The following is a 22,784-nucleotide window of genomic DNA, read 5'->3' as shown; positions in this document are numbered from 1 at the left end:
AATAAGAGATACAATATGTTTCGGTGGTGTGTCATCTTAACATAATTGTTCAAATCTGGTTGGGGTCCCTCTAGGTGTAGAAGTGTGGAAAGATTGGATGTAATGTCGAAATTGGAAGTACAACCAGAACAACCTTGTAGGCAAGGAATACGTCTGTTGTAGGTCTGTGAAGGAACGTAAGTCAGAGTTGGACAGTAAATGGGAAATTCCAGTTACAGACCAGGTCATCAGGGATGGGGAGGCGAAGTCAGGATTACCAAAGAGGGGTGTAGGAAGGGAAAGTCCAGGGCTAAATAGGGTACGGTGTCTAAATTTCTGCCAGTACTTCATAGTAGGGCTCAATGTGGGATGTGACACTCGGGGTAAGGTGGTGATCCAGGAAAGGATGTGTGAAGGTACAGCAGTGGCATAGTTTAAGATGTGGACCCACTGTTTAGTAAAGGGGATTCTGGACATCTAGACTATTCTTGATCCACGTACTACATAGTAGTAGTTTAGGAACTGAGGGAGTTGTAGTCCTCCCCTAGTTTGGCTTTGAACCAAAGTCGCATGGGAAAGGCAGGCTTTATTGGCACCCCATATAAATCTCCCTATTAGGCTCTGTAATGATGTGAAGTAGGAGATAGGAATTGAAATCGGTAGAGTCTGTAAAAGGTACAACAACTTGGGAAGGAAGTTTATTTTCACCCTGTTAATCCTGCCAAACCAGGAGAGCCTCACAAGGGTCCATCTCTGGAGATCCCCTTTCACCTTTGCCATAAGGGGGAGAACGTTAAGTTTGAAAAGATTATTGATGTTTGGAGATAACAACACTCCCAGGTACTTAACGTGGGAGGGACGCCAAAGACATTGATAGGAGTCCCTGAGACTCTCCACATTGCTGGCAGTAGTGGAAATGTTAAGGGCAATTCATTTAGAGTAATTAATTTTGAAATTGGACAGAAGGCTGAATCTGTGAAATAAGTCGGGTAGTCACGGGTTCAGTAAGTGCGTCAAGGAGGTCGTAGACAAATAAAGCAAACTTATATTTGTGGTCCCCCAGCTGTACCCCCTTAATATCTCCTTTAGCCCGGATCGCCCGTGCCAGGGCTTCCATACATAAAAAGAACAATTTGAACATAAGACAAAAATAGTTGGTGAAAGGGGGCAACCTTGGCGTGTGCCGTTATGTATTATGAAAGGAGAGAGCTCCATTATTTCGAACCCTTGCAGAAGGGGAGCGGTATAGGGTAAGTTTATGGTGCAGGTAGTGTGATCCCAAACAACGAAGAAGACCCTCCATAAACTGCCAGTCGAGCCCATGACCTCAGCGCTGTGAGGCAGTAATGCTAACCATTACACCATCCGTGCTGCCCCAATATATATAGATAGATATATTATTTATTCTATATCCATATACACAGTGGTCCAGGCTGAACACAAGATATTATAAGGGCACGGTAGTGCCCTTATATTAAGGCTGAATCCAACGAACGGATTTTTCCCATAGGGAACTTTTCGGATGGGGGCATGGTGTTTGAGGGACTGCACCTCAAAAGTGACTGGGTGTACTGAGCTGAAATTTGGCATGTACGCGTAGAATCGTCAACCGGTGCTGCATGCCAAATTTCAGGGCGAAATATTAAAAAATGAGCAATTGGGAGCGATCTAAACTTCCAACTGCCAGTTTTTTTCTGAGACTTCAGAAATGACACTTTGTCACCCATGTTAGTCTATGAGGGGTTTTTTGGGAAGGCATAACTCGGGGTAGGGTAACAATTGAGACTTGGGATTTGTTTTATTAGGTAGATATTGTCCCAGTGGAGTGCCTTTTGGGGTTGAGGATTTTCAGATAGGTACAGTTTTTTTATAATTTAGTGAAACATGCCCCATTATAGAGATAGGAGCTCCAACTTGTTGCGCATGCGCAGTCCCGCCACTAGGGGGAGTCCTCAGATTGGCTTCACTTCAGTGTACCAAGATGGCCGACGGTGAAGCTAGTGTGAAGTGCTGCGGCCAGAGCCTCCTGCAGGTCCCCTCCATAAACTTCTGCCTGGCCAGCGTTGAGGTACTGGGTGGGGGGAGAGTGAGTGGGGGGCGCTGGCAGCTTATTCATGGGGTGAGTGAGTGAGTGGGGGGCGCTGGGAGCGAGGGGGAGTGTGGCTGTCTGTCCTGCTGCTGACATCCATGCGCTGCAGCCTCAGTGTGCACGCCTCGTTATTAATACTAAACTATCTCTGTATGTATGCTCTCCCTGTCCTGTCACCCTGCAGCAGAGAGTGACAGTGTGATTTCAGCTGCAGGGTGACAGGACAGGGAGAGCGTACATACAGAGATCTTCAGTGCAGACACTCACAGCGTATTGTTCAATTGTTGTATTAATCTAGCCAGCAGCTGCTGCTGCCTCCAGAAGCACCCGGTGTATGTAGCAAGTCCTCTTGTGGCCACCCCACCCCACCCCACGGTGAGTGCCTGCCCCACCCCACCCCATTCTGAGTGTCTGCCGTAGTAGATCTCTGTATGTCCACTCTCCCTGTCCTGTCACCCTGCAGCAGAGAGCGGCTGTGTGCTTTCAGCTGCAGGGTGACAGGACAGGGAGAGCGTACATACAGAGATCCATACATACCTCCCAACTTTTAAGTCCTTAGAAGAGGGACACAGGCCGTAAAATAGGGGGCGTGGCTACCTGAAAGGGGGCGTGCCCTATATTCACGTCTGCCTGCAAGACAACGCCCCCATTTTGACGCTGTGGGGGTTGGGATGGCCATCATTGCCATTGCCATCGATGGTTGCCATCGATGGCAATTCTGCAACTGACCATCGATAGTCCTAAACTATGCAATGGATGACCATCGATATTTTTACATATCGATGGTCATCCATTGTGTTTGATTGGCATGTGGGCCAATCAAAACACGGAGGCGGAGCTTCATGGGTGTCAGGGGCGGAGCTAAGCTCAGTGTCCTGGCACTATGAAAAAAAAAAAAGCAAAACATTGTTTTGCTGTTCCATTGATGGTACTCTGCCCCCCCCAGTGCCCCCATGTGTACGCTGCCACCCCCCAGTGCCCCCATGTGTACGCTGTCCCCCCAGTGCCCCTTCGTGTGTACCCAGTCCTCCCCAGTGCCCCCCGTGTGTACGCTGTCCTCCCCAGTGCCCCCCATGTGTACGCTGTCCTCCCCAGTGCCCCCCATGTGTACGCTGTGCCCCCCGTGTGTACGCTGCCCCCCCAGTGCCCCCCGTGTGTACGCTGTGCTCCCCCCGTGTGTACGCTGTGCTCCCCCCGTGTGTACGCTGTCCCACCCCCAGTGCCCCCCGTGTGTACGCTGTCCCACCCCCAGTGCCCCCCATGTGTACGCTGCCCCCCCCAGTGCCCCCGTGTGTACGCTGTGCTCCCCGTATGTACGCTGTGCTCCCCCGTGTGTACGCTATGCTCCCCGTATGTACGCTGTGCTCCCCCGTATGTACGCTGTGCTCCCCCGTGTGTACGCTATGCTCCCCGTATGTACGCTGTGCTCCCCCGTGTGTACGCTGTGCTCCCCCGTGTGTACGCTGTGCTTCCCCCCGTGTGTACGCTGTGCTTCCCCCCGTGTGTACGCTGTGCTTCCCCCCGTGTGTACGATGTGCTTCCCACCCCGTGTGTACGCTGTGCTCCCCCCCGTGTGTACGCTGTGCCCCCCCAGTGCCCCCCGTGTGTACGCTGTCCCGCCCCCATGTGTACGCTGCCCCCCGTGTGTACGCATTGTTATTGTTATTATATTTCCTGCACAGACTCTGTCCTCCCCATGCTGCCGCCGGGACTCGTCGGGACCAGGATAAGGGTCTTCCACAGCCTGCGGCCTAACAATCTGGTGAAGCACCGGCCTTGAGTTGCCTCCGCCACCCGGAAGACAGAAAGCAGCCACCCGGGCCATCAGAGGAGCAGCTGCACCCAGGTAAATCCATCCACCCACTGTCCCTGTGTGTACCCTGTCCCCCATCCCCACCATACCTGTGTGTACCCTGTCCCCCCAACTGTCCCCCACACCAGAATCCCTGTGCATACCCTGTCCCCCCCACTGTCCCTGCATGTACCCTGCCCCCCCAGTGCCCGCCGTGTGTACGCTGCCCCCCCAGTGCCCGCTGCCCCCCAGTGCCCCCGTGTGTATGCTGCCCCCCTACAGTGCCCAGAGCCCCCTGTGTGTATGGTGTGTACGTTGTCCCCCCCACCCCAGTGCCCCCGTGTGTACGCTGCCCCCCCAGTGCCCCCATGTGTACGCTGCCCCCCCAGTGTCCCTATGTGTACGCTGTCCCCCCCAGTGCCCCGTGTGTATGCTGTTGTCCCCCCAGTGCCCCCGTGTGTATGCTGTGCCCCCCCATTTGTCTACGCTGTGCCCCCCGTGTGTATGCTGTCCCCCCCAGTCCCCCCTGTGTGTACGCTGCCCCCCCAGTGCCGCCGTGTGTACGCTGTCCCCCAGTGCCCCCCCATGTGTACGCTGTGCCCCCCGTGTGTACGCTGTCCCCTTCAGTGCCCCCCGTGTGTACACTGTCCCCCCTGTCCCTGTATGTACCCTGTTCCCCCCCAGTGCCTGCCGTGTGTACGCTGTCCCCCCCCCCAGTGCCCACCAATTGTATGCTGCCCCCCCCCATTGCCCCCGTGTGTATGCTGTCCCCCCACAGTGCCCCCCCCGTGTATGCTGTCCCCCCCAGTGCCCCCATGTGTATGCTGTTGTCCCCCCAGTGCCCCGTGTGTACGCTGTGCCCCCCCATTTGTGTACGCTGTCCCCCCCAGTGCTACCCGTGTGTACGCCGTCCCCCCAGTGCCCCCCGTGTGTACGCTGTCCCCTTCAGTGCCCCCCGTGTGTACGCTGTGTCCCGATGTCCCTGTATGTACCCTGTCACCCCCCCCAGTGCCCGCCGTGTGTATGCTGTTCCCCCCACTGCCCGCCGTTTGTATGCTTCCCCCCCCAGTGCCTGTATGTACCCTGTCACCCCCCCAGTGCCCCCCCGTGTGTACGCTGTCCCCCCAGTGCCCCCCCGTGTGTTCGCTGTCCCCCCCAGTGCCCCCGTGTGTACACTGCCCCCCCCCCCAGTGCACCCGTGTGTACGCTGTCCCCACCAGTGCCCCCCCATGTGAACTCTGCCCCCCCAGTGCCCCCGGGTGTACGCTGTCCCCCCCAGTGCCCCCGCGTGTACGCTGTCCCCCCCAGTGCCCCCACGTGTACGCTGTCCCCCCCCCAGTGCCCCCGCGTGTACGCTGTCCCCCCAGTGCCCCCGCGTGTACGCTGTCCCCCCCAGTGCTTCCCGTGTGTGTGTACGCTGTCCTCCCCCAGTGCCCCCGTGTTTACCCTGTGCCCCCCGTGTGTACGCTGTCTCCCCCCAGTGACCCCCGTGTGTACGCTGTCTCCCCCCAGTGCCCCCCCCCGTGTACACTGTCCCCCCAGTGCCCCCCGCGTGTATGCTGTTGCCCCTGTGTGTGTATGCTGTCTCCCCACCAGTGTGTACGCTGCCCCCCCAGTGTCCCCCGTGTGTACGCTGTCCCCCTCCCAGTGCCCCCCGTGTGTACGCTGTCCCCCTCCCAGTGCCCCCCGTGTGTACGCTGTCCCCCTCCCAGTGCCCCCCGTGTGTACGTTGTCCCCCTCCAGTGCCCACCGTGTGTACGCTGTGCCCCCCCGTGTATACGCTGTGTACCCCACCGGTGCCCCCATATGTAGGCTGTCGTCCCCCACTGTCGTGTATGCTGTGCCCCCCCATTTGTGTACGCTGTCCCCCCAGTGCCCCCCGTGTGTACGCTGTCCCCCCTAGTGCCCCCCATGTTTACGCTGTCCCCCCATTGCCCCCGTGTGTATGCTGTCCCCCCACAGTGCCCCCCGTGTGTATGCTGTCCCCCCCAGTGCCCCCATGTGTATGCTGTTGTCCCCCCAGTGCCCCGTGTGTACGCTGTGCCCCCCCATTTGTGTACGCTGTCCCCCCCAGTTCCCCCCGTGTGTACGCTGTCCCCCCAGTGCCCCCCCCCGTGTGTTCGCTGTCCCCCCCAGTGCCCCCGTGTGTACGCTGTCCCCCCAGTTCCCCCCCATGTGTACGCTGTGTCCCCCGTGTGTACGCTGTCCCCTTCAGTGCCCCCCATGTGTACGCTGTCCCGATGTCCCTGTATGTACCCTGTCACCCCCCCCAGTGCCCGCTGTGTGTATGCTGTCCCCCCCAGTGCCCGCCGTTTGTACGCTGTCCCCCTCCCAGTGCCCCCCATGTGTACTCTGTCCACCACTGTACTGCAGCTGCACCCAGGTAAATCCGTCCCCCCACTGTCCCTGTGTTTACCCTGTCCCCCACCCCACTATCCCTGTGTGTCCTGACCCCCACCCCACTATCCCTGTGTGTGCCCTGTCCCCCCACTGTCCCTGTATGTACCCTGTCCCCCCAGTGCCCCCGTGTGTACACTGCCCCCCCCCCAGTGCACCCGTGTGTACGCTGTCCCCACCAGTGCCCCCCCATGTGAACGCTGCCCCCCCCCAGTGCCCCCGCGTGTGCGCTGTCCCCCCCCAGTGCCCCCGCGTGTGCGCTGTCCCCCCCCAGTGCCCCCGCGTGTGCGCTGTCCCCCCCCAGTGCCCCCGCGTGTGCGCTGTCCCCCCCCAGTGCCCCCGCGTGTGCGCTGTCCCCCCCCAGTGCCCCCGCGTGTGCGCTGTCCCCCCCCAGTGCCCCCGCGTGTACGCTGTCCCCCCCCAGTGCCCCCGCGTGTACGCTGTCCCCCCCAGTGCCCCCGCGTGTACGCTGTCCCCCCCAGTGCCCCCGCGTGTACGCTGTCCCCCCCAGTGCCCCCGCGTGTACGCTGTCCCCCCCAGTGCCCCCGCGTGTACGCTGTCCCCCCCAGTGCCCCCCGCGTGTACGCTGTCCCCCCAGTGCCCCCCGCGTGTACGCTGTCCCCCCCAGTGGCCCCCGCGTGTACGCTGTCCCCCCCAGTGCCCCCCGCGTGTACGCTGTCCCCCCCAGTGCCCCCCGCGTGTACGCTGTCCCCCCCAGTGCCCCCCGCGTGTACGCTGTCCCCCCCAGTGCCCCCCGCGTGTACGCTGTCCCCCCCAGTGCCCCCCGCGTGTACGCTGTCCCCCCCAGTGCCCCCCGCGTGTACGCTGTCCCCCCCAGTGCCCCCCGCGTGTACGCTGTCCCCCCCCAGTGCCCCCGCGTGTACGCTGTCCCCCCCCAGTGCCCCCGCGTGTACGCTGTCCCCCCCAGTGCCCCCGCGTGTACGCTGTCCCCCCCAGTGCCCCCGCGTCCCCCCCAGTGCCCCCGCGTGTACGCTGTCCCCCCCAGTGCTTCCCGTGTGTGTGTACTCTGTCCTCCCCCAGTGCACCCGTGTTTACCCTATGCCCCCCGTGTGTACGCTGTCTCCCCCCAGTGCCCCCCGTGTGTACACAGTGCCCCCCGTGTGTATGCTGTTGCCCCTGTGTGTGTGTATGCTGTCTCCCCACCAGTGTGTACGCTGTCCCCCGTGTGTATGCTGTCCCCCTCCCAGTGCCCCCCGTGTGTACGCTGTCCCCCTCCCAGTGCCCCCCGTGTGTACGCTGTCCCCCTTCCAGTGCCCCCCGTGTGTACGCTGTCCCCCTCCAGTGCCCCCCCGTGTGTACGCTGTGCCCCCCCCCCGTGTATATGCTGTGTCCCCCACCGGTGCCCCCATATGTACGCTGTCGTCCCCCACAGTGCCCCGTGTATGCTGTGCCCCCCCCCGTGTGTACGCTGTCCCCCCTAGTGCCCCCCATGTTTACGCTGTCCCCCCCGTGTGTACGCTGTCCCCCAGTGCCCCCCCATGTGTACGCTGTCCCCCAGTGCCCCCCCATGTGTACGCTGTCCCCCATTACCCCCGTGTGTACGCTGCCCCCCTCCCCCAGTGCCCCCCGTGTGTATGCTGACCCCCCCAGTGCCCCTGTGTGTACTCTGTCCCCCCAGTGCCCCCGTGTGTACCCTGTGCCCCATGTGTACGCTGTCTCCCCCCAGTGCCCCCCTGTGTGTATGCTGCCCCCCGTGTGTATGCTGCCCCCCAGTGCCCCCGAGTGTACGCTGTGCCCCCGTGTGTACGCTGCCTCCCCCAGTGCCCCCCGTGTATACGCTGTTCCCCCAGTGCCCCCCGTGTGCATGCAGCCCCCCAGTGCCCCCCGTGTGTACGCTGTCCCCCCAGTGCCCCCCGTGTGTACGCTGTGCCCCCGTGTGTACAATTTCTCCCCCCAGTGCCCCCCGTGTGATCGCTGTCCCGCCTAGTTACCCACCATGTGTACACTGTCCCCCCCCAGTGTCTCCGTGTGTATGCTGTTGCCCCTGTGTGATTATGCTGTCCCTCGCCCAGTGCCCCCATGTGTCTACGCTGTGCCCCCTGTGTGTATGCTGCCCCCCCGTGCCACCCATGTGTACGCTGTCCGCCCCCCAGTGCCCCCGTGTGTGTACGCTGTCCCCTCAGTGCCCCCCGTATATGTACGCTGCTCCCCCGTATGTGTACGCTGCCCCCCCCCAGTGCTTCCCGTGTGTGTGTGTACGCTGTCCCCCTGGCATCCTACATTCTCTACCATCCAGCCAGGGGACATGGCCGCCCGCCCGCCCGCCAGCCAGCAGCTCCTATCCCCGGCATCTTACATCCCCTACCATCCAGGCCGGGGACGTGCTTGCCTGGCCGCCCGCCTGCAGCTCCTAAAGCTGAGCCCTTTATTATTATTGTTAATATTATTATTATATTTCCTGCCCAGACTCTGTCCTCCCCATGCTGCCGCCGGGACCAGGTTCAGGCGCTTCCACAGCCTGCGGCCTAACAATCTGGTGAAGCTCCGGCCTTGAGTTGCCTCCGCCTCCCGGAAGACAGAAAGCAGCCACCCGGGCCATCAGTGGAACAGCTGCACCCAGGTAAATCCATCCCCCCACTATCCCTGTGTGTGCCCTGTCCCCCATCCCCACTATCCCTGTGTGTACCCTGTCCCCCACACCACTATACCTGTGCATACCCTGTCCCCCCCACTGTCCCTGCATGTACCCCTGCCCCCTCAGTGCCCGCCGTGTGTACGCTTCCCCCCCAGTGCCCGCCGTGTGTACGCTGCCCCCCCAATGCCCGCTGCCCCCCAGTGCCCCCTGTGTGTATGCTGTCCCGTCCCAGTGTCCCTGTGTGTACGCTGTCCCCCCCCACCCCAGTGCCCCGTGTGTACGCTGTCTTTCCCCCAGTGCCCCGGTGTGTATGCTGTCCCCCCACAGTGCCCCCCATGTGTATGCTGTCCCCCCCAGTATCCCGTGTGTACGCTGCCCCCCCAGTGCCCCCGTGTGTACGCTGCCCCCACCAGTACCCGGTGCCCCCCGTGTGTACGCTGTCTTTCCCCCAGTGCCCCTGTGTGTATGCTGTCCCCCCACAGTGCCCCCCATGTGTATGCTGTCCCCCCCAGTGTCCCGTGTGTACGCTGCCCCCCAGTGCCCCCGTGTGTACGCTGCCCCCACCAGTACCCAGTGCCCCCCGTGTGTACGCTGTCCCCCCCCAGTGCCCCCATGTGTACGCTGTCCCCCCCAGTGCCCTCGTGTGTACGCTGTCCCCTCCAGTGCCCTCGTGTGTACGCTGTCCCCTCCAGTGCCCTCGTGTGTACGCTGTCCCCTCCAGTGCCCTCGTGTGTACGCTGTCCCCCCCAGTGCCCTCGTGTGTACGCTGTCCCCCCCCAGTGCCCTCGTGTGTACGCTGTCCCCCCAGTGCCCTCGTGTGTACGCTGTCCCCCCCAGTGCCCCACGTGTGTACGCTGCCCCCCAGTGCCCCACGTGTGTACGCTGTCCCCCCACAGTGCCCCCCATGTGTACGCTTGCCCCCCATGTGTACGCTGTCCCCCCACAGTGCCCCCCATGTGTACGCTGTCCCCCCACAGTGCCCCCCATGTGTACGCTGTCCCCCCCAGTGCCCCCCATTTGTGTACGCTGTGCCCCCCCGTGTGTACGCTGTCCCCCCAGTGCCCCGTGTGTGCGCTGTCCCACCCAGTGCCCCCGTGTGTATGCTGTCCCCCCCAGTGCCCCCCCATGTGTACGCTGTCCCCCCCAGTGTGCCCCCGTGTGTACGCTGTCCCCCCAGTGCCCCCGTGTGTACGCTGTCCCCCCCAGTGCCTCCGTGTGTACGCTGTCCCCCCCAGTGCCCCCGTGTGTACGCTGCCCCCCCCATGCCCCACGTGTGTACGCTGCCCCCCCAGTGCCCCACGTGTGTACGCTGCCCCCCCCCAGTGCCCCACGTGTGTACGCTGCCCCCCCAGTGCCCCACGTGTGTACGCTGCCCCCCCCAGTGCCCCACGTGTGTACGCTGTCCCCCCACAGTGCCCCCGTGTGTACGCTGTCCCCCCACAGTGCCCCCCATGTGTGCGCTATCCCCCCACAGTGCCCCCCATGTGTACACTGTCCCCCCACAGTGCCCCCCATGTGTACGCTGTCCCCCCCCAGTGCCCCGTGTGTATGCTGTTGTCCCCCCCAGTGCCCCCATGTGTACGTGTGCCCCCCCATTTGTGTACGCTGTCCCCCCCAGTGCCCCCCCATTTGTGTACGCTGTCCCCCCCAGTGCCCCCCGTGTGTACGCTGTCCCCCCCCAGTGCCCCGTGTGTGCGCTGTCACCCCCAGTGCCCCCCGTGTGTATGCTGTCCCCCTCAGTGCCTCGTGTGTACGCTGTACCCCCAGTGCCCCCCCATGTGTACGCTGTGCCCCCCGTGTGTACGCTTTTCCCCTCCAGTGCCCCCCGTGTGTACGCAGTCCCCCCAGTGCCCCCGTGTGTACGCTGTCCCCCCCAGTGCCCCCGTGTGCACGCTGTGCCCCCCAGTGCCCCTTGTGCATAAGCTGTGCCCCCCCTATGTGTATCCCATGTGTACATTGCCCTCCTTCAATTCCCTACAGTAAAGCTTCTACACTCTGGGTGCCATGCTCATTGCTAGGGGTTTCATGGGATGGATGTCTTGCCTGTTGACAGGGGTTTCATGCACTGGGACGGGTGTCATACTCAATGCCAGGGGTTTGTAATGCTTGTGGCCGGGGGTAATGCTCATTGCCATGGGTGTGTTATCATTAAACATTTAAAAAATCTAATTTTATTCTTACACTGAAATTTAAAATAAAAATAAATTGAAAAAAGCTATGAAATTCCATTGACAAAAAACCTTACGGTTTCACACGTCCCATTAAGGCTTCTTACACATGATCTGGCATTTCTGAAACCTGTTGTAACTCTTCCACTCAAACGCCAAAAAGCAATGAAATTACGATCATTAAGGCTGACGCCTTAATGGACGTATTCCTTGCGCAATACAGATATGGTACGCCATCACAGCCTGTGGGTAAGTGCAGATTCAGCACTCTCACAGAGTGAGATTGCTGTCACTCACACAATGGTGGAGCTGCTAATTCACAGATTTGTGTGCTCATTGGAATACACACATGCAGTCTATGCAACTGAAGGTCTGAGCAGTAAACAGAGCCGAGAGGATGGGGTAAAAGTGGTGTTGATTGGGGTAGGAGGCAGTGTGGTGCAGATGGGGAGGAATAGAAATGCGGGTGGAAAACAGTGGCACAGATTGGGGAAGGTAAGACAGAGTGATGCGATTGGATGGGAAACAGAGGAGCAGTTGGAGGAAAGACAGCACTGATGGGTGAGGGGGTTTGGAGCAAAGGGGATAAAGGGAAAACAGAGCAGCACAGATGAAGAGGGGAGACAGCAGTACAGATGGAAGGAAACTGTGTAATGGATGAGGTGGGCAGAGCAGCCTGGATTGAGGGGGAGACAGAGTATCACTAATAGAGGGGAAGCCAGTGGCACATATAGAAGGAAACAGTGGCATCTGTGTGGAAAGACAGGGCAGCGCAGATGGGGAAAGACACATTGGTGCAGATGAGGCAATACACACAGCAGTAGGTATCGGAGAAGACAGAACAGCATGACGGCGTATAGGGGAAGAAAGTGTAGATGCATAGTAATTGGGAGTATTATAGTTTTTTGCAATTATGAAAGATGTTTTTGGTAACTGCATGTGAATACTAAATGAAATGGATATACTCTATGTAGTGAGTGTGAAAGATGTTGGACCCTGGGATAGTTTTAGTAATAGTGTTTATTCTAGCACCTGCCATCTTTGAAAACCTATGCAGTTCCTCTACCCTATCTGGGGTGTTGCTGTCTGCTGTAGTGTTCTAGCAAAGGTCTAGTTTGCAGTGCTAATATACAGACCACACTGTGCTAGAAGCACTACAGCAGACAGCTACACCCCAGGCAGGGAAGAGGAACTGCATGGGTTTTCAAAGATGGTGGGTGCTAGAATGAACATTATAGTAACTCAGAGGTATAGACAGTTTTACATGATTGCGGGTACTTACAGTATTAGGATGAGTGCGCCACATAACTACTCAGACCTTCAGTTGCATAGACTGCATGTGTGTATTCCAATGAGCACACAAATCTGTGAATTAGCAGCTCCACCATTGTGTGAGTGACAGCAATCTCACTCTGTGAGAGTGCTGAATCTGCACTTACCCACAGGCTGTGATGGCGTACCATATCTGTATTGCGCAAGGAATACGTCCATTAAGGCGTCAGCCTTAATGATCGTAATTTCATTGCTTTTTGGCGTTTGAGTGGAAGAGTTACAACAGGTTTCAGAAATGCCAGATCATGTGTAAGAAGCCTTAATGGGACGTGTGAAACCGTAAGGTTTTTTGTCAATGGAATATATATATATATATACATATATATACATATGTGTGTGTGTAAAACTAACCCTTACACTACACAGTGCAGGTGATGCTGCACTAAATCTCATGTACAGCTAATATCAGGTTACACAGGGACAAAACATTATACAGTATTAATAAGTTACAAATCATATGGGGATGGGATTGGGATCTCGCCCACCAGGATCCAGAAATTCTAAATCTCATTGGATCCCAGTAAGTAACCCTACCCCACCCCTCTAAACCTCTATATAAGGACGGCTGTATAGATGTATGATGGAAAGGTTGCGGCTAGTTGCCCTTCACTGTAAGGACCTGGGGAGAAGATGGGGTGGGGAGAGGAGGAGCAAGGGACCCAAACAAACCCTAAGGGCTATTTCACACTGTCCGGCTCCTGCCGGACGGTGAAATCCCGTACGGCCAGGGAGCCGTGCCGGACACAGTACTTTATTATGGAGGGGATGGCCACAGCCCGGCAGCCGTCCCTTCCAGTGGTGGGATCCGGCTGCAGCCGTCCTGTGTGAATGGATACAATAGTGTCCATTCACAACTATTGTGTGCGGTACGGCTCCCTGGCCGTGCAGGATTTCACCGTCCGGCAGGAGCCGGACTGTGTGAAACCGCCCTAACAGGCTTGCTTCGCTTGCCAAGCTTCGGCCATGGTGGCTCGTTCCTTCACTATCTACGCCACCACTGGTTGCCTTCAGTAACCAGGTGACGAGCTAAGCAGAGCGATCAAAGCGTGCCCACGAGTTTCCGTTTGGGTCCCCTTTTCCAACCTTGCTCCTCCTCTCTCCTCCCCAGGTCCTTATGGCGAAGGGCAACTAGTCACTACCATGATGGAACCCACCTGTGTATTGTATAGTATATGTGCACACACCATGCAGCAGACATGATGTCAGCGGAGATATAATATCACATTCTGAAGAGGGAAACACAGACGGTAGAGAAATAAGGGAACACAGACATAATACAGATATAACAGCCGCTGGTTCTTTATCAGAGCCCAGTGCTGATGCCCACCTACATAATATGCTATACAAGAGGCATAATACTGTGCCATAGGGGCCACACACTGCTGGTAACAAGCCTATGGCAGAGGGTGGGACAGGGCCCCAGTCACTGTATTGGGATATACAGCTATTATTTATGTCCCCCTCAGCCACAGCACACGTGTAAGGCCGGGAGGCGCCGTCTCCCCAGCAGCAGCAGCAGCTCCCGGGCGTCACATAGACACTGACTGTGTATCTATGTCAACCGCTCCTCCCCACCTCTCACCCCTGTCTATGAGGACACTCACCCTCCAGTCGCTGCATGTTATCAACCGTACTTCCGGGTAAGGGGCTCCTCCTCCATACTGCCGGATTGGGCGATTCCACGAACTTCCGAGCTCTGCGTTCCACAGAACTTCCGGGCTTTGCGTTCCACACAGCACTTCCTGATAATGCGCTGCACTCTACTTCCGGATTGTGCGCTCCACCGTAATTCCGGGTCAAGCGGTCCATTGTCCCTCTGGATTGTGCGTTCCACCGTACTCCGCCCCCGCTCTGAGTTCAGGGGCCCAGGAATGTTGTGTATTGTATTGTCCATAACAACAAATGGCGGGCTGTGGACGATGCAGCAGTGCTGTGTCCGGCAGCGTCAGGTAATCACATCTTAGTATTATTATTATTATATTATATACTACTACTGTTATACAGGTGGCGCAGACTGTGGTGCTGTGTGGTTATAATGCAGGTGGAGCAGCCTCTGGTGTCCTGAGAGTGTTATATAATATATGTGGATCAGACTGTTGTGCCCTGTGACTGTAATACCAGTTCCCACCATAGTAATGTCTGTTAATGTGTATGGTGATGTAATGTATATGGTAATGTCTGTGTTAATGTAGGGTAATGTCTGGTAATCTATAGTACTATATATATATATATATATATATATATATATATATATATATATATATATATATATATATATATATGGTGATGTACAGTAATGTAGGGTATTGTATAGTAATGTAGGATAACAAAGGGGCATCACTGCACTAGTGAGGAGTAAATAAGAGTATCTGTATATATTATATATATAACATTTACTTGTATCCGCTTATGCAATAGGAGAAAAACACAAGATTCTGCATAAATTAAATTATATATATATATATATATATATATATATATATATATATATATATATATATATATATGAGATCATAATAAAAAAAAAAAAAAACTATAATTAACCTTAAAATTGAATTTAGAAGCCTGAGAAAATTCGGGTCAGAAGCTGTCAGACATAACTAGTCCAATTTAGATGCTGGTGTCCCAGCAATATTAGTGACAGGTAGTGATTGGCAGGCGTCCCAGCAATATTAGTAACAGGCAGTGATTGGCCGGCATCCCAGCAATATTCGTAACAGGCAGTGATTGGCAGGTGTCCCAGCAATATTAGTGACAGGTAGTGATTGGCAGGCGTCCCAGCAATATTAGTAACAGGCAGTGATTGGCCGGCGTCCCAGCAATATTTGTAACAGGCAGTGATTGGCCGCTGTCCCAGCAATATTAGTAACAGGCAGTGATTGGCCGGCATCCCAGCAATATTCGTAACAGGCAGTGATTGGCAGGTGTCCCAGCAATATTAGTGACAGGTAGTGATTGGCAGGCGTCCCAGCAATATTAGTGACAGGTAGTGATTGGCAGGCGTCCCAGCAATATTAGTAACAGGCAGTGATTGGCCGGCATCCCAGCAATATTCGTAACAGGCAGTGATTGGCCGGCGTCCCAGCAATATTAGTAACAGGCAGTGATTGGCCGGCGTCCCAGCAATATTAGTGACAGGCAGTGATTGGCAGGCGTCCCAGCAATATTAGTAACCGGCAGTAATTGGCCGGCATCCCAGCAATATTAGTGACAGGTAGTGATTGGCCGGCGTCCCAGCATTATTAGTAAAAGGTAGTGATTGGCAGGCGTCCCAGCAATATTAGTAACAGGCAGTGATTGTCCGGAGTCCCAGCAATATTAGTAACAGGCAGTGATTGGCAGGCGTCCCAGCAATATTAGTAACAGGCAGTGATTGGCAGGCGTCCCAGCAATATTAGTAACAGGCAGTGATTGGCAGGTGTCCCAGCAATATTAGTAACAGGCAGTGATTGTCCGGCGTCCCAGCAATATTAGTAACAGGTAGTGATTGGCCGACGTCCCAGCAATATTAGTGACAGGCAGAGATTGGCCAGTGTCCCAGCAATATTAGTAACAGGCCGTGATTGGCCGGCGTCCCAGCAATATTAGTAACAGGCAGTGATTACCCAGCGTCACAGCAATATTAGTAACAGGCAGTGATTGGCCGATGTCCCAGCAATATTAGTAACAGGCAGTGATTGGCCGCTGTCCCAGCAATATTAGTAACAGGCAGTGATTGGCCGGTGACCACATAGAAGATGTAATAGCAGCACAATGATGGGACAGGTATAAATGGCTGCAGCCGTGGTTGGTAATATAGCACACAGAGATGCGTCAGCTGCATTACTATGTGACAGTAATAGTTGTTATACAGGCCAATAAATTAGCAACACATGAACCTGATTCACACCTGCTCGCTGTGCTGAGAGTGTCCTGAGTCCAGTGGGCAAGTAGCTGCTGAACGCATGCCCCCCGCACAACGATGCCCCTGTGCACGGCTGCTAACACACAGGGGGAAATCCTTCCAATGTAATGATATACCCTGCACGCAGCACCGAGGGAGCCAGCACTCACCTGGTGCAGCAAAGGCCGCGGGGAAAAGGAGGCCGCTGAGGATGTCAGTGGCCTCCCAGTGGCTGGGGAACACCTGGTTGCCAGGATACTCCTGGAAAACACTGGTGGCATGCCCCCCCCCCCCAATCACCCTCCGAGCAGCGAGGGAACGCTAACCTTCGCTCGCTTCCTTGGAGTGGACGGCTAGTGATTGGCCCTGACGAAGCTGCTCTGTGAAGCGCGAGCCGGCTAATTCTCCATGTGCGTGCGCTTCCATTGCATGTTACTATGATTTATTGTTACACTGACTGTGCACCTCTCTCCCCGACCCTTATCAGGGCAGAGGGACGAGCACTAACAGACCTGAAGTGGGCCTGGTCCATCCACTTGGTCCTACTATGATAGTACAGACAGTGGCGGATTCAGGGAGGGGGGTGCACCCCTGTAATTTAAAAGATTTTTTTAAAAAATTTTCTCTGCAGTACACACGTGCAACTACTATCGGCCGGTTCCTGCTATATGTGAGGTGAGTGGCCATCTGCAAACTTCCGTTGCCGGACGCGAATCCTCAGAACTATGCAGCGCATACAGTGATCCGCTCTCTTATTAGGCAAGGGTGCGGAGAGCGATGTACTGTATATAAAGTATCGTGGATTTGTTTCCGGTGTCGGAGTTTACCCATAGCCGCTCGCCTCACATATATAGGAACCAGCAGGTCACAAAGCAGGGAAGCCCCAGACAGGACAGGTGCTCTCCCTGCTTTTTTGAACAGGCTGCTGCCGGCCACCACTGATTGACTGACATGCAGCAGCTGCGCCGACAGAATAAAGAGTGGGACCCTCAGCTATCCACCCAGGCAGGAGCCTCCCGATTCCTCCCCGATGCCATTGTTACAGCCAAAGACAGTGACAGAATCCACAGCCGCTGGAAAATCTAATAACACATTGCGGTCAGGTGAAGGAGAGAACGGGACCACTTCTCTATAGTTGACAGCTTTTGCAGGACAGATCCACCCTTTTCTTCCTCTCTGCAAAATCTTCTTCCCGTCCTTAAAACCTGGCCACACCCCTTCAGCCCTGGGCAGAGTCTTCTCACTCCCAGTCAGTGGACCAAGCCCTGCACCTATACTCACTGTGTTCTGCTGGAGGACCAGTTCCCACCCCCTTCTTTTCCTCAGCCAGACAATCCCCGCTCCCCCTCTACTCTACTGGAGGTTCAGGCCCCACCCCCTTCCACCACTTAGCAAGTCCCTGCTCCCAATCTGTGTCCCATGGCAGAGGACAAGGCCCTGCACCCTTCTTCCCTTCAGCCAGCCAGTCCCTGCTTAGTGTTCTTTCTAGGAACTGGGGCAGGCAGGGCGCCGCTGCACAGGGGCCAGCGGCAGGGGACCAGGCCTGCCAACGTCATTGTTATGGACAGTCTTGGCCGTCAACGTCACAAAATGGGCGTGCCCAGGCTGCACCGTCACGAAAAGGGGTGGGCCCGGCCACCACCGTCACCGAAGGCTCTAAACTGCCGGGGAAGCACCGGGCATCGCCATCTACGGCAGAGCTGGGCTCTCCCAGTCACATTGGCGGGGTCGGAGGTAGGCTGTTTTAGCTGGGCAGGAACACTACCTGCTTCCCCTCTACTCTGTCGGCCCTGCCCCCTTCCAGCTCTTAGCTAGTCCTCCATTCAGTTACCCCCCCCCCCCCATCTCTATCCCAGTATGGAGGACCAGGCCCCGTCCCCTTTTCCTCCTCAGCCAGTCCCTGCTTCGCCTCTACTCTGTCCCGGATGGGAGTTCCAGACCCTGCCCACTTCCAGCCCTTAGGCAGTCCTTGCTCTAGTGGACAGATAGAAGACTACATCAGGCTAGGTTCATATGGCACACACACATGTGCTAATGTTATTGCGAAATGTAGTGCATTGCAGTCATGTAGTTCAGCATGTGGGTATAGCGATGTAGTGCAGAGCATAGGGGTATAAAAGTGTACTGCAGAGTATAGGAGGTATATAGTGTGGAGTATAGGGGGTATATAGTGTAGTAATGTACTGCGGAGTATAGGGGTTTAATGTAGTGATGAGTATAGGGGGTATACGGTGTAGTGATGTAGTGCGGAGTATAGGAGTTATATAGTGTAGTGATGTAGTGTGAAGTATAGGGGTTCATTATAGTGATGAGTATAGCGGTATAATGTAGTGATGTAGTGCGGAGTGTAGGAGGTATATAGTGTGAAGTATATGGTATAATGTGCTGATGAGTATAGGGGTATAATGTAGTGATGCAGTGCAGAGTATACAAGGTATATAGTGTAGCGATGTAGTGCTGAGTATACAAGTAGTGTTCCCTCTAGAAATGAGGGAGGGCAGGGCGCCGCTGTACGGGGGCAGCGCAAGGTGGGCGGACCGGGCCCGCCGACGTCACAGTTGTGGGCGGTCTCGGGCCGCGTTGTCACGAAAAGGGGCGTGCCCGGGCCGCGTCGTCACGAAAAGGGGCGTGCCCGGGCCGCGACGTCACAAAAAGGGGCGGGGGCGGGCCCGGCACCACCGAAGTTACCGTGCTGCCGGGTAAGCGCTGGGAATCGCCGTCTAAGGCGGCGCTGCGCTTCCCCGTGCACACAGCCAGGGCAGGCACCACGCTGTTTTAGCGGGGCGCTGCTAGCAGGGCAGGGCGCATTTTGCCCTGTAAAAATCAGGCAGGGCACAGCGCCCCGCTAAAACAGCCTAGCGGGAACACTATACAAGGTATATAGTGTAGTGATGTAGTGCAGAGTATAGGGGGTATGTAGTGTAGTGATGTAGTGTGGAATATAGGGGTATAATGCAGTGATGAGTATAGCGGTATAATGTAGTGATGTCGTGCAGAGTATAGAAGGTATATAGTTTAGCAAAGTAGTGCAGAGTATAGGGGGTATATAGTGTAGTGATGTAGTGCGGAGTATAGGAGGTATATTATGTAGTGATGAGTATGGGGTATAATGTAGTGATGTAGTGCGGAGTATAGGGGGTATATAGTGTAGTGATGTAGTGCAGAGTATAGGGGGTATATAGTGTAATGATGTAGTGTTGAGTATAGGGGGTATATAGTGTAGTGATGTAGTGAGGAGTATAGGGGTGAAATGTAGAGCGGAGTTTAGAAGGTATATAGTGTAGCGATGTAGTGCAGAGTATAGGGGGTATATAGTGTAGCGATGTAGTGCGGAGTATAGGGGGTATGTAGTGTAGCGATGTAGTGCAGAGTATAGGGGGTATATAGTGTAGCGATGTAGTGCAGAGTATAGGGGGTATATAGTGTAGTGATGTAGTGCGGAGTATAGGGGGTATGTAGTGTAGCAGTATATTAAAATACTGTTGATATGACAGTTATTAATACAGAAAGTTTAGTATTTTCGGTTTATTTTCAAAGCAAGCAATTCAAACAGTATTTTAATAAATTCCTACAGTACTATTTAAGGGGTTTATAGTCGGATGACATCTAGTGAAAAAAAAATACTGCCACCAAGGGAAAGTTTTGTGTACAGAAATATTTTTATTTTTTTTATAAGTCCCAGGAGTAAGTAGGACCCAGAGTGTGAATTACACGGGGTCAACGGTCACATGACGGTGTGACCCAGAGCGCTATAGAAATAAGGAAGTAAGTGTGTTAAAAAGAACTTCCTGGGGTGTGTGACGACACACCATAGGAAGACTGCCCCTGTCATAGACACATGTCTTTGTCTTACGCTATAGAAACGTTATCTATCGGATAGGGTAAAGAAGCTAAGAGCAGAACCAAGAGATCTGCCTGGCTTATTTAAAATACAGATTTGGCCGAATACAGGAACAACACGTTTTTTTGTGTTCTGGGAAATTTGGCCGCACTTCTGTGGGACTGGGCTAACAACCCGTTGTTAAGGTGGGTATACACGGATAGATTTAGCAAAAGATCTGGGCGTTCCCGACCGATTGAAACGACCAATCGCTCAAATCGTTCCGTGTGTATGAACGATATATCGGACAATGCGCATACCCGGCGGTCGTTGGTAGAGGTCGCTGATCTTTCCTGCATGCAGAAAGATCAACGACCAATCGTTAGCGATGTGTACCAATCGCTTCATGTGTATGCACGATGAACGATTTGGTAAGGCTAATTGACTGGCTCCAACTCCCTCCACCGTTGTTAAAGATCAATCGTTCATGTGTAATCGTTTGCTCAATCGTTCATCATTTGTAACCAAATCGTTTGTGCAGGAGGTTCAGAGGAAATCGTTAAGGAGATCGAATCATTGGCCACATCTATCCGTGTATACCCACCTTTAGTCAGACACAGCAAGTGATTGAGAATAGAGAGGACGTCTTCATATCGCACACTCTACCCTTAGTTTTTGGAAAACTGGTGCAATACGGAAGGAGTGTTTGGGTGCGCTCAGGTAAACCGCCCACCAAGATCTGCCAGTAGTGAAAGATTCATTCTCATTTACCATGGGAAATAAGTGTTCACGCGGAGAGTTTGTGCTACACAGGGAACAGGAGTGAAACCGACCCAAAGGATCGGTTGCGTTCGTAATGAGTATGAAGTATGGTGAACAAGCAGTGGTTTACGTAAATAAATGGGGAAAAATGACAGAGGGCAACCAAGTAGAATTTCCCAGTGTTGGGAGTTTTGATCCAGAAGTCTTATCCTCAGTTAGAGATAAGATGTTTACTCTCATCGCTCAAATCGAGGGTGAAGCAGAATGAAATTTTAAACTTGTGGCAAAAGGAAGGCCAAGCTCAAATGGGAAGTGGGTGTTTAACGGATGTAAATGCGATCGGCCCCAGTAATGCAACTGCACCTCCCCGTCCATATGTACCAGAGGGGGCAGTTACCATCAAAAGGGAAACAAAAATGCACAAGTGACTAACTTGTACCCTGTTATTCCCCGTATAAGGAAAATGCAGATGAAAATGAGGTGTTCTTGACGTCAGCCGTCTCTTATATATTAATGAGGGAAATGGCTGAGCCAGCAAAGACTGCTGCTACAGCTCTAGCAGAGGAGACTGCTGATGTCAACAACGCAACTAGTGACACAAGTAAGAATGCAGTACAGAGACAATTTGCCCCAAGTCATCTTCCAGTGCTGAAGATTCCTTATGGAAAGGCGGAAAGAGATGGGGTGATACCTGCAAGAACCCTAACAATTGAAATCCTTGGACACGGCTACAATTACGATCTATCATTTCAGATTTCCCAGAAAAGATCTGGCACTGTCAGAAATTTATAAAAGATCTGGGAAATACTGATGAACCTACCAATAAGGATTGGAGAATCCTGTTGAGGGCCTGTCTTCCTACCCACATAGACATCCCGAAATTCATTAAGGATAGTGGTTTGAAGGTTGATAAGGAAATAAATGATGAGAGCAATCAGGAAAATATATGCCAAACCAACCTACAATTGGGTGTGCATTGAATATAGCAAAAATATTCACTATAAAACAAAAAGATAGCGAATCTGCTAGCGAATATTTCCATCGAGGATTACTGACAGTGTCAAAACACACCGGTGTCACTGAACCCAAGGATAACCCGCACTTGAGAAAAATGATTGTCTCTGTACTGGTGGAAGGTCTTAAGGAAAATCTGAAGATCAGGGTGCAAACTTCTTTCCCAAATTGGAGGGGCATGACAGTTAGGCCCTATGGGAATCTGCTGTCGACCATGAATGACAAAAACATTAAGAAAAACAAAAATGCAAACAGAAAAATGAATGACTGTTAGCATCCAAGCTTTTAGTAATGCCTCAAGCAAAAGCACATCATGCACAAAACCAAGGGATGTAAGTAGAAAACCGATGATGTGTTTTAACTGCAATAAAGAGGGACACATAGCCAGACGCTGCAGATAAGGGAACCCCAGGAGAAATGACACACATAGAAAGTACTGGGAACCAAACCAAGGGGAGACACGTAAGTACCCATCACCAAAACAATGGGAGGAGACACACAGATCACGTCACATGCCTCACACCCTACCTCTTAGCCGACACTGTCTTAAGGGCGTCACAGATGCACCAATAGGAAACAGGTCATACCTGTATCTTACAGCCGGTTAGATTGACACAACACCTGGGAGAAGAGCCTCAGGTGAAGGTAAATGTAGCTGGTGTAAAACAAACCTTTTTGGTTGATACAGGGGCGGTCAGGTCTGTTCTCAACACTCCTCTTAATTTAGGTTGTACTAACCAAAGAGTAATCCTTCCAGCCCATGAGTGGCTCGATACTAATACAATATGTCGATGATTTATTGTTGTGTTCTGACTCACTGGAGTCATCAGTGGATGACACTAGACAGCTGCTGATGTATCTCTCAGAGACAGGACATAAAGTATCAAAGGATAAATTATAATTATGCCAGACCAGGGTTAAGTATTTGGGTCATTGTCTTACCCAAGGGTTG

At 54.3% G+C, this 22,784-nt stretch overlaps 2 protein-coding genes and 1 long non-coding RNA gene across 10 annotated transcripts in view; all 3 read left to right on the top strand.

Annotated features, from left to right (window-relative positions):
- Positions 1 to 22,784, top strand: part of LOC146010020 (uncharacterized) — a 139,917-nt gene that overhangs the window by 85,667 nt on the left and 31,466 nt on the right. For 3 of the 6 annotated variants that reach the window (XM_083150817.1, XM_083150814.1, XM_083150812.1), the window contains exon 1: positions 14,263 to 14,302. The exons of the other annotated variants lie outside the window; for them this stretch is intronic. The gene's annotated coding sequence lies outside the window, so the exon portion shown is untranslated. Of the gene's footprint in view, positions 1 to 14,262; positions 14,303 to 22,784 lie in introns of those variants that run through there. 6 annotated transcript variants of the gene reach the window in all.
- Positions 1,907 to 8,940, top strand: LOC146010119 (uncharacterized). Its single transcript, XR_014444725.1, has 3 exons — positions 1,907 to 2,047; positions 3,751 to 3,914; positions 8,685 to 8,940. It is a non-coding gene; the product is annotated as an uncharacterized LOC146010119 (long non-coding RNA).
- Positions 14,126 to 22,784, top strand: part of LOC146010005 (uncharacterized) — a 730,148-nt gene continuing 721,489 nt past the window's right edge. For all 3 annotated transcript variants that reach the window (XM_083150763.1, XM_083150760.1, XM_083150758.1), the window contains exon 1: positions 14,126 to 14,302. In XM_083150763.1, coding sequence (XP_083006889.1) covers positions 14,256 to 14,302 — 47 coding nt within the window. In that variant the 5' untranslated portion in view covers positions 14,126 to 14,255. The remainder of the gene's footprint in view (positions 14,303 to 22,784) is intronic.

Source organism: Crinia signifera, chromosome 6, assembly GCF_055691185.1.
Source record: "Crinia signifera chromosome 6, ASM5569118v1, whole genome shotgun sequence".
NCBI lineage: Eukaryota > Metazoa > Chordata > Amphibia > Anura > Myobatrachidae > Crinia > Crinia signifera.
Note: the sequence above shows the minus strand (reverse complement) of the source record. Positions and strands in the feature narration are given on the sequence as shown.